This window comes from Aricia agestis, chromosome 3 (genome assembly GCF_905147365.1).
Source record: "Aricia agestis chromosome 3, ilAriAges1.1, whole genome shotgun sequence".
NCBI classification, from domain to species: domain Eukaryota; kingdom Metazoa; phylum Arthropoda; class Insecta; order Lepidoptera; family Lycaenidae; genus Aricia; species Aricia agestis.
Window position 1 is genome coordinate 14309344 of NC_056408.1, and position 11941 is coordinate 14321284.

The 11941-nt window shown below is 36.3% G+C and overlaps 1 protein-coding gene across 1 annotated transcript; it reads left to right on the plus strand.

Annotated features, from left to right (window-relative positions):
• The first annotated feature begins 3529 nt into the window (after positions 1–3529).
• On the plus strand, positions 3530–11524 carry LOC121725233. The gene is made up of 8 exons (XM_042112088.1): positions 3530–3719; positions 3920–6963; positions 7884–7987; positions 8749–8945; positions 9085–9376; positions 9725–9862; positions 10456–10714; positions 10949–11524. Exons 2-8 carry the CDS (start codon positions 4126–4128, stop codon positions 11453–11455), a joined length of 4335 nt encoding a protein of 1444 aa, XP_041968022.1. The 5' UTR covers positions 3530–3719; positions 3920–4125; the 3' UTR covers positions 11456–11524.
• Positions 11525–11941: the final 417 nt, after the last annotated feature.

An 11941-nucleotide genomic window follows, 5' to 3' on the forward strand; every position in this document is an offset into this window, starting at 1 on the left:
GATTAATTTTTATATTTTTTTGCATTCTTTATCGTTAGGTCTGTATAGGTCCACAGTAATTTTTGTTAGCTCGCCTATAGTTTTTTAATAAATATTTTTTTAACATTGGAAAAAAAAACAAATTAACAGAATAATATAGTGCCAAGAAAAAAAACAAATCTATTGGTTTATGTTGTTAAAAGTAGTCAAAAAGGTCATTTTTCCGAAAACATTTTCTCTTTTTATTTACCAAAGCTGCGTGAGTAACGTTTTAAACATCACTGGGTTGCTAGATTAATTTACTTGGTGCGTAGAGCGCATGCGCTAAAGAGAATAAAATCACTATGGCATGCGCCGCGAAATAAAATAATCAAATGAATATTAAGAAAAGCAAAATCTAGCAATTCTGACCTAACGATAAAGAATCCAAAAATATAAAAATTAATCAGTTTCGGTATAGATGAGATGCTAAGATGCAATTTTTTTTGCAAAATTTAAAAAATTATTTATTAAAAAACTATGTAATAGGCGAGTGGCGACCTAACAAAAATTATTGTGGACCTATACAGACCTAACGATATAGAATGCAAAAATATAAAAAATTATCAGTTTCGGTATAGATGAGATGCTACAATGCAATTTTTTTTGCAAAATTTAAAAAAATATTTATTAAAAAACTATATAATAGGCGATCCAATAAGGCGACCTAACAAAAATTATTATTGTGGACCTATACAGACCTAACGATATAGAATGCAAAAATATAAAAAATAATCAGTTTAGGTTTAGATAAGATGCTAAGATGCAATTTTTTTTGCAAAATTTAAAAAATTATTTATTAAAAAACTATGTAATAGGCGAGTGGCGACCTAACAAAAATTATTGTGGACCTATACAGACCTAACGATATAGAATGCAAAAATATAAAAATTTATCAGTTTCGGTTTAGATGAGATGCTAAGATGCAATTCTTTTTTTTTTTGCAAAATTTGAAAAATTATTTATTAAATAACTATAGGGGACCTAACAAAAATTATTGTGGACCTATACAGACCTAACGATAAAGAATTCAAAAATATAAAAAATAATCAGTTTCGGCTTAGATGAGGTGCTAAGATACCATTTTATTTTTTGAAATTTTTTAAAAATTATTAATTAAAAAACTATAGCGGACCTAACGAAAATTATGGTAGACCTATACAGACCTAACGTAGACCTATCGATTAAGGTCATTTTGATTTCAAAAATCCTTCGATGGGGTGCTAAATTTGTGCAGGTATTAATAAACCAAATCTTGCACTCAACTGTACTGTCAAAATGACGCTTGAGCGCGCAACATATTAATAAACGAAATCTTGCACTCAAATGTGCTATCAAACTGTTGCTTGAGTGGCTAATTCTTGAGTGTGGGCAGACCTTGACTTAAGCGCGCTCAGGGACACCAATTTAGGGATTTTTACCACAATTAGGAGAAAAATACCACCTTGGGGATACCATCGTAGGGATTTTTCCCACAAGTAGAAGAAAAAAATAATAATTTCAAGAGTATTTTCTGGGATATGGAATGCTTATTTTTAAACACAAAATTAATATACCAAGCTGTTAAGCGCGTAATATATATTTAAAACGAATTTACAGTGTTTAATACATTTTGACCTTAAATCGGGGCAAGGGTAGTCATTACATTACATTATTCTATTAATTAATCTATTTCAAGTAAGTATATAAACCGCCTTATCAAGCTAATATAAATACTTAATAATGAATCTTAAATAAACCGTACTCTGCAGATCTAACTTTGCCATAAGTACTAATTAAGGCTTATGTAGTCTACTGAAATTAATTAATAAACAAATATAAGTACTTTATTGTGCAAAAAAATACAAGAAAACTTAAATATTAACAACAATTATTGATAAATAAGACATATAGTACACAAAGGCGGCCATATTACATAGAAGCAATTTCTTCCAGGCAACCTTTTAACATTCAGTGATAAATTCAGGAAAACGGTGATGTGCAAAAGTATTAAAAACTATCAAAAGCACAAAATTAAACATGCGCCTTAAAATACATTAAGTAATAAAATTATACAATAAAATAAATAAATAATATACCTACTAATAAATACAATACATACAATAAAATATTTAAGTTAGGAAATTACAGGTTTATTAATAGTAAGGTTATATTATATTGCCTAATGCCTTTGTCATCAGTAAATGAATTAGTAAGATAGACTTGCTCTGTGGACTGTGCTAAAGTAACAGAATAATACTAGGAGGTTTAATTAAAAGTCCCTTTCTAACTATTATAGTCCAAATGACACAATTGGGATGGATTTTATTTGGTAAAATAGGTTCTTTAATCTTTTCAAACACCACAGGTTAAGTATAAGGTAGGGATTATAAAATACAAAATAATCTTTTACTTTATCATTATCTTTATTTTAACTTTTAGCATAATATGTTTCATCAGTTACATTATAAACTCTTCCACAGAAACAAAACAAAATATTTAAAGTATCTTCTAAAAGAAAATGAAAATTGTTATTGAAATTTTTAATATTTAAAGTATATACTGTGTCTGTGTTATCAAGTTCTAAAGTAAAGAAAAAAGGTAAACTTTAAACTTCAATTGTTAAGTTAGTAGTCACTGTTGGACAAATCATATCAACAAATAATATCCCTTTGAACTATTTAAAAACTTCATTATTACACACTACACAGCTTTCGGTAAAGTTATAAATAACTTAATACATGCTTAATACTTGTAAGTTCTAACCAAAAAAACTTAAAGATTTTTACAAAGTTTTAACAATATTCTTCTTCTTTGAAAATAACCTAGAAATAAACATATACTTGACACTTGACAGTGACAGCAGTCAGCTGTTGACTTCAACGCGTTCCGTTTGACTGAACGTGTTTTATAAAATATGTTATAGAGTTATGTGTTTTTTCATTTAATTTAAATGAAAATGAATTAGGATAATACAAAAATATCAAGGTTAATTACTTTTAGTAATTTGTGTTATAAATATGTGAGAAAATAAAGATAATATAGTAAAATTTTATTTTATTAATAAAATCTATTTTTAATCCTATAAACGAAAAGTAATTCGTATGTGTATATAGAATAGGCTTTAGTTTATATTTAGTGGCTGATTTGGATTGTTAGTTGCTGATTTGGGGTGATTGAGTCCATGAGTCGATATCATGATATTAGTATCAACCGAAACGCTCCTGATGCTAAACTAATAATTAGATAACATCCTAAGTTGCTGATCAGTGTTTGAGAGGATATCAACCAACTAGCGTCTTGAGATGAATTTTGAAAGCCAACTATTTATACGATCCTAAGTAAGGCAAAACCAATCAAATATTGGGAACGGCCGTAAGTCGAACCAAGAGTCGAACTCAAGAATGTCGAACTGTAGTGAATAGTGATGTACTCTGTGGAAATGTGCATTGTGCTCATAGATTAAAGAATGTGATTGCCGATTAGTGGCGCCATCTTAAGTTTGACTGGTGTTTTGCAACTCTGTTGAGTAGGTACCTATTTTTGTGAACCTGTGAATTTGTGATCAAAATTGTGATCCATCTGTGATCCATCTGCGAAATCGCAATATGTCGGACTATTTAGAAATATTTTTAGATTAACTGGTCCTGAGGCATACATAATACTGGCTAATTATAAACGTGTCCATGCTATGGACTCTACATGACAAACATTCTATCCAGGTAAGCCCCGTTACTGTGATTATCGTCACAAATGTATTCAGTTATTTCTCGCAATTGACTTTTTATGTATCAATAGCCTTAATCTTTTACTTTTGTTTTCCTCTACCTGTTTTTATTACCATGGATGTTATTTGATCAGCGATCTTTGTCATTGCTGTCTTGGTTATTTTACATTAACGTAGTTTTATTTTGTTCGACAGATCGATAAGAAGTCGTAATATAGAGAAGATATGTGTTGTGGGACATTTGCCTTACGTGTCTACATTAGATATGCGTGTGATGGGCATTGCACCGAATGGTCTTCAGTTTTGAGTGCGTTTTGGACAATATAACGATACAAGTTTCGCCAGGGCCATCCTGCGCGAGGTGTTTTTGTTTCTTACGAGTCGACCTGTAAGAAGTAAAGATGGATCAGAGAGTGCAATGTCCAGTGTGTACATTGTACCTACACAGTGGTATGTCCTTGGAGTCACATCTGGATACACATCCTAAGGACCAGGTGATAAAAGCTTTGTGCTCCTTATCCGCTAGAAGTTCAACATTTGGAAGTCGTACTTCAACACCCACTCAATCGGAAAGGTCATACAGAAGTCGATCTCGTACACCAGCAAACGAAGAAAGTGTAAGATGGATGACAACACATAAAAATAGCGAAAATGAAAGGTACTGGAGGAGGACTCCAAGTCGGACAAAATCTACACCCTTCTCATATAATACCTCAAGAGTTGGTACTCCAGAACTCAGGATGGGAAATTTATCTTTTGATAATCACAATTTTGCTAATAACAATGGTTCTGATCCATATACAATAAAGATAGATAAAACGCAACAAACACATACCTCAATAAACACTCGGCAGGAATCCGAGTTTGAGCAACAATTTCCTTACTATTCAGAACAAAATGACGATCCTGAAATCAAATATTCAAGAAGTTCAGAGTATACTGGAATTGACAATTCAAATAATATATTTACCTACAACATGCCTACAATTGCACCCAATTTAAAATTACAAGCTACTATGGTACCATCCACATCGAAAAAGTCTGCCAATGTGGTGAAAATATTACCAAAACCAAGTAACATCCTGGTTAAAACAAATGTTGCAGGGGTACAGTATATTCCACCTGGTGTAAAACCTTTACATGTTGTATTACCGACATCAACATCATTTGTTCAGAAGACTTTGCCAAATCATATGATAATGACGGGTAATTTAGCAAGCGCCCCCATACTGGACCCCAAGTCTGTAGCACAGCCATTAGCAAACCAGTTTGAACAGCTGACTACAAATTCAGTGACTCCTGGAACTACAGTTGTTACACAAAACTCACAGATTATTTACCGAGAAATGGTGCACAACCTGGATGGTAAACCTTTCATCTCCAGTATGCCAGCCGTGCTCGGAACCCATGAAAATGTTACAAATGTTGCTCAAAGTAATTCAATATACCAGAATGTGATGGTGGTTGATCAGTTTGGCAATACATCTTGCATGTATACTACACCTCAGCCCCTGCTGTCTAAACCTTGTCCTACAACTATTTTCAATAGTAATCTCACTAGTATACCCCATTCAGTCAAACAAGTGCCTCAAATGCTCAATAATGCAAATGAAACTCTTATTATTGATGTAAATCCTTTAGTACCTTCGACATCAAATAACATCAGTAATAATGCTGGTCCCAGCTCTTCTCATGAAGGAAGAAATAAAAATGCTTCACTAATAAAGGCAGAAGAAAAGGCTGACAGTAAAATAGATTCATCAGTGAATTGTAAGGGCTTGAAAATTCTTAGTAATGTCAAGGTAGAAGTTCCAGTCCAACACCATAAAAATATGTTGAACACAGTCCTTGATCTTACAGGACCAAATGAGTCTGAATATACACAAAGACCTTTGACTCCAGAGAAAATTTTACCAGACTTAGATGACAATCTCAATATGCCCGATGAAGGTGCCCCAGCTTCAAATGGTGAAAGCTTCTCTTCTCATACATTTTCTGTCATCAAAAATGTGGGAAATCCACCATCTTATAGGGAATCATCTAAAACAAACATAAGTCACAAACTAGAAACAGAATTTTCGGATAGTTGTCCAGTTCCTGATTTAACATGCAATGAAAAACCTTCAATATCTCCTTGTAGTGAACTTTCGGAGCATGGTGAAAGTGCAACAGATCCTGCACCTATAACTCGAAAACAAGAAATAAATAATGAAACTAAAAGTAGCACCGAAGGAAAGAAATCTCCTACAAAGCTAGTAAGAAATATGCCCTTACCTCTCAATAATATCTATGTCAAGAAGCACAAGAAAATATTGCAAATAAAAAACTCGAAAACATGCCCTCCATCAACAAGTACAAGTTTGGAATTTGAACCTAAAGCATCATCTTCAAAGTCCCTATCATCTGAAAATTTCACCTTGAGTGATATTGGTAAAAATGAGGAGGAGTGTTTTAAAAAAAGTTTTTTACAAACTATATCTATTGAGAAAATTGAAAACCAGCAGGAGGCAGATAATCAAACTGAGTTTGATGCAGATACTGAGGAACGCTCCATGGACATAGAGCCTGTAGCTTCCTCCAGAGACCCAGAATATCCTAATCCTACAGAAATAGTTAAAGTAAAGGAAGAAGTTAACTCCAGTAATGACTTCAGCAATGAGGGAGCTCGGTCATGCGGAGAAATTGCACCAATGGAGACATTAAGGCCAATAAATGTTATAACTTATGGAAATATGGTCCCTGAAAATTTTGATGAGGACTCCAACCACAGGGAACTTCTCGAATTGGAAGCAGCATCTAAAAACAAGCAGTTTGTAAACATGATGAATGATAATTACTTTGGGGATAATATTTATGCAGACTACTTTACCCCAGATCGTGTAGAAAGTTTTGAAGCTGAAAAAGAGTCGCACTATAACAAAGAAAATACAAAAGATCCCATGTACATGTGGGGTGAACCTTCTCAGAAAGAAAGCGAGTTTGTGCTGCCCAATTTCATACATGAAAGCTACAGAATAGCAGAAAGTAGCGAGGCCGATTATTCTGAATTGACTACAGTTGATGTTCAACTGGATAATGATGCAGATAGATGTGACATAGATAATAAAGCTGACGTTCTTAGTGAGAGTAGAAGCGAAGGGGAACCAATTCTCAATATCTGTACCGATGAGAGAATGCCACCTCGAGGAGAGCTCAGTGGACAGGAGAGTAATGGTGACTTGGAGTCTACTTGGGGTGGGGTAAGTTGTTATATTATTTTGAGACTTATATTCAACCAATTTTTGAATAGAAAAATACTTTTACAGCAAATCTTTTAAACCTAAAAACTCATTTTCCTTGTATAAAATGTATAATTAATGATATAATTTGAAATTGGTGTTTGTGTGTCAAGGTTAACTCAAACTAATTGTGTAAGTGTGTTAATGTAGCTATCAAGCATTGGAGAGCTGATATAAACTTTGCTTTTACAACTTAGATTTAATAAAAAAAACCGGCCAAGTGCGAGTTGGACTCGCCTTGAAGGGTTCCACAGCACAAATAAGGTTTATTTTTAAGAAATTTAAAGGTTTTAGATTAATTTTTTTATTTAAGTTGATGCAATGAAAGCTAAATGAAGGTTTACCATTTATGACATAAAAAAAATTACGGGCTAGATCTCGTTTAAACTAATTTTCGTTGGTAGTTTTGACACATTTTACCACTTTGGAAGACTTTGGAAAACTTACATCTCTCGCAAACTATTCAGGTTACAAAAAAATTATATTAGAAACCTCAATACGATTTTTTAAGACCTATCCATAGATATCCCACACCCATAGTGAAGAGAATTAAATAGATGAAAAGAATTAAATCAACTGAAATATAAAAATAAATCAAAAACCTTTTAATTTCATAAAAATAAACGTTGTTGTTGCCGCTGCTGAACCCTTAATGGGCGAGTCCAACTCGCATTAGGTCGATTTTTACCATTTGGCTACGGAACCATAAAAAACATTTACAATAAATCAATATGCAAACAAAGGGTCAAAGCAAACTTTACCCTATAATATTGGGCATCTGTTTATGCCCTAAGCTATTCTGATTGCTAAAAAATAAAATAAAATATATTATAATATTATATTAATGGAACTATTAAGTTACTATTATTTGAAATTTTAAGATGTATGCTGAAGTACCTCCTGCCGAGCCCTACGACTTGATGGCCCGTGAGAGCTGGGTATCCGATGGCTCAGATGTGGACACCAACGAAAAATTAGACGCTCTGTAAGTTGACATAATAATGTAAATGAATTCCGTTTCCCTTGTTCGCGGCATCACAAGTGAGTGAATGGCTGGACTGATTTTAATAAAATTTGGCCCACATCTATATATTAATACGTGAGCCAAAAACTTTGTATCCCTTTTGACGAAAAATGGGGAAGCGTAGGTGAATGAAATTTTGCACAGTTAAAGTTTATATGCTGAAGAAGTGCATCGAACTAATATTATTTTGAAATTATGCTTTTATCATACATTTTTTTAACAAATAAAACATTACACACACTACAACACACACACTAGGAAAAATTACAGATTTTTGAGTGACAAGCCTATACATACGAATTATACTCTTTCGTTTATGGTTGAAGTCTATTGACAACAAGGTGACAAATTGAAAATGGATTGTAGTGTTTTTATTTAATCTGAGATACTATTAGACAATGCTTACATGGCCAATCTTAGATCAGCTGAGTCCCAGAGACAAGAGTTGAAAAAAATATGATAAAGTCAATAATAAAAAATCCTAATGTCGTTGAAACTAAGGTCGAATTTCGACAATTGGGCGATCTCTAGTATTATGAAATAGAGTAGACAAAGAAAAAAAGCTATAGTTCCTGCGGTATTTTATTCCAAGCGTAGGTAGTGGCGAAAACAGCAATAAATATATTATTAATTATAACAAAAAGTACTGTCTTTCTCAAAAGGCAGTAAAGATTCATGATTCTTTTGTACAGCAAAAAAAAAATTTAAATTAAATGTTCCAGGGACGACTTCCCGAAGACAAAAAGTTATAGTTGTTCGCAATGTGCCGTGAAGTTCCCGTCCCTGAAGGAGCTACGGGGCCACAAGTCGCTGGCGCACGCGCTGCCCACGTGCTCCACCGCCAAGACCAGCTACAGCCGCCTCGTCACCTCGCGAACTATCAAGAAGGAAGTCAAACAAGACGAAGTCTCTTTGTCTAGTTAGTATAATTGTTTACAACATTGACCCTGAGAATATTAATAGTATTATAGCTATGTATCTGGGATAAAATCTTTTTTGTACTATGTAACAATGCCGTATATAAATATAATTCAACATAATATGGAAAAAAATTGCAGGTAATCTCATGGTGTTGGAGTCGAAACGGGCGATCACGACGACAATTCTACAAGCGTACGACGTGTTGGGCGAGGCTAAGCCCAAGATCGAGGGTCTTATCAAACAAGAGAAGAAGAGAAAGCGTAGGGACTATGTGTGCCCTACGTGTAAGGAAGACCAAGGGACGGATGCTGCGTTCCACGCACATCTCAAGATACATCCTCTGGAGTGCCTCACCTGTGGAAAGTGCTTCTTCAGACGAGCGAACCTGGCGCTGCACATCAAAACACATCTGGGAATAAAGAATTATAAGTGAGTTGGGAATGTACGTCGACTGAGTGTTGTTTCAATGTTTCAAAAGGAATTTTATGAAACAAACACTTTTAAATCCGAATGTGTGAGAATTTCATCAGGCAAACATTAATTTTTTGGATCAGGCAGACAATACTCACACACAAATCCCACAAAACATTAGTAAAACTAAAAAAAGCCACAAGAGTATAGCTGGCATTAAAATTTCTACACCTTTTGTTATCAATGTGTAATTCTAAGACGGCTTTTGTGAATGTCACAGATTGCCCATTTCGAGGCTGAAAAATATAATATGTTGCCCTACTTAACCTGTGTAAGTATTAAAGATGCATATGCCATGTTTTTCAGATGCGACATATGCGAGAAGCGGTTTATCACGCGGCAGAAGCTGAGCGAGCACCACAACATCCACACTGGCCGAGCGCCATTCAAGTGCACCATGTGCGACGACACCTTCCGCCGCTACTCCAACATGGTGCAGCACAGGTCAGACTTCAACATACACTAATCCCCTTAGTTATAATAGCAGGCGTAGCATGGTCACCATAGAAACGGTTTCTTTCTACGGAAGAATAGACAAAGTGGCAGTTAGACAAGACAAAGTGACAGTTAGACAATGGAAATCCGCCATTTTGTCGACACAATCTGTCAGTATTGTTCTTATGCTAGCCCTGCAGGTGCTATATGTGTATAAACGTTTTATGTCATAAGCTGATCGCACTTTTTCCAGCACCGTACGCGCCCTAGGCGTCGAACACACCGCACGGTACACGAAATGTGGCGCGTACGGTGCGGACGAATGTGCCAGGTTTTACACGCGGCGCGTACGGCGCGTGCGTGCTGATAAATGTGCGAGCACCTTTATGGTGTTATGTTCTTTTCTATTATGTTAGAAAAGTAGCTTGAGAAATAAGGGAATAATATTGTATTCGAATATAGGCTATTTTCTTTCCCAGCAAAGTTGTGAGTTGTCACAGCATAATTGGTATTTTCACAACCTAGAATTGACTTTCTGTTTGTTAATGATAGATGTGATTTGAAACAAAAGCTATTATTCAAGTGAGATGAATGCGTTTCAGGGACCGACACCACCTGAAGAAGAAGGCGCGCGTGCGGGACTTCGTGTGCGCGTGCGGGCTGGTGTTCCACTCGGCGGCGAAGCTGCTGTGGCACCGCGAGACGCACGACGAGCGGCCCAAGGCGTGCCCGTACTGCTCCGACAAGTTCGTGCACGCCGCCTCCCTCACGCGCCACGTGCGCCGCTCCCACAACGCGCTCTACGTCAGCGAGCGCCTGCGCGGCAAGGTCGACAACGTGCCGTGCCCCGTCTGCAAACAGGTTACATATTTTTTATGTTATAGTATGCTATAAAACTGGAATGACTCGACATAGGCGTTGAAAGGGCACAGGGTCATTGGACAGGAAAAAGTTTGAGATTAAAGTACTGGATTTTTTTGTTCATTTATGGACTGAGGTTGTTTCTTTGTATTTAGAACATATAATTGGGGACTGTCGGGGCTAGTGTTTAGTTAGTAATAAATAATAATAAATAATGTATTATATTAATTCCAGGTGTATCTCCGGACTAATCTCCGAGCGCACATGCAGACGCACAGCGGCAAGCGGAACTTCCACTGCGTGATATGCAACAAGTACTTCACGACCAAGTGGAACCTGAAGCTGCACCGCTGGACGCACATGAGCCGCTCGGCCAAGCCGTACAAGTGCACGCTGTGCAAGGGCGCCTTCATCCGCCAGTCCGAGTACATCTCGCACATGAACGCGCACAAGTCCGTCCGCCCGTACACCTGCAACTACTGCGGTTGCCAGTTCATCCGCAAGACGAACTGCCAGCGCCACGTCCGCGAGCACGAGATGGCCAAGAAGTACGTGTGCAAGGTGCCCGAGTGCGGCAAGTCCTTCCACCGCAGCTACTACCTGTCCGAGCACATGAAGGTGCACAGCAACTCGCGCCCCTTCTCCTGCAACATCTGCGGCAAGACCTCCAGCAACAAGTCCAACCACAACAAGCACGTCAAGATCCACCACGCCCGGGAGCCCATCGCCACGGAGGCGTAAGCCCGCACCACCCAGGTACATGCATCCTTATTCGACCGAGTTTATTGAGTCTCCCTCGGTTAGCAGTATAGGGGCATAAAAGATGCGTACCGTGATAGAAATTTGAATTATGTAGTATCGAGTCAGAGTGATATAATATGAGGTTAATGTTGCATTATAATAATGTTGCATTCAATAGCCTTGACTTTGAGTTTTGGAGAGGGTAACATGTAAATATAATTAGTGATCGCATAATTCTAAAACACTAGATAGACTTTTCAGAATACACTGTAAAATATTATTAAACTCGACATATCTTAAACTGTGTACAAACATTTTATAGTACCACGATGTAACACTAGTTTGTTGTCGCCCCTGTAAATATATAGATAAATTTGTTTGTGTACATACAGGACCAAACGTGTTTGTAAATTGGAGGAAAGCATTTTGTAGAGTGAACAACTGCTATGTAATTAGCTAAACCTGCTAATTGCATAGCAGTTGTTC

Excerpts from the sequence above, each read along its gene's own strand:
- LOC121725233 (XM_042112088.1), top strand. The coding sequence starts at position 4,126 with ATGGATCAGAGAGTGCAATGTCCAGTGTGTACATTGTACCTACACAGT. Across the intron at positions 7,988-8,748 it reads AACGAAAAATTAGACGCTCT|GGACGACTTCCCGAAGACAA; the intron begins GTAAGTTGACAT and ends TAAATGTTCCAG. Across the intron at positions 9,863-10,455 it reads TCCAACATGGTGCAGCACAG|GGACCGACACCACCTGAAGA; the intron begins GTCAGACTTCAA and ends AATGCGTTTCAG.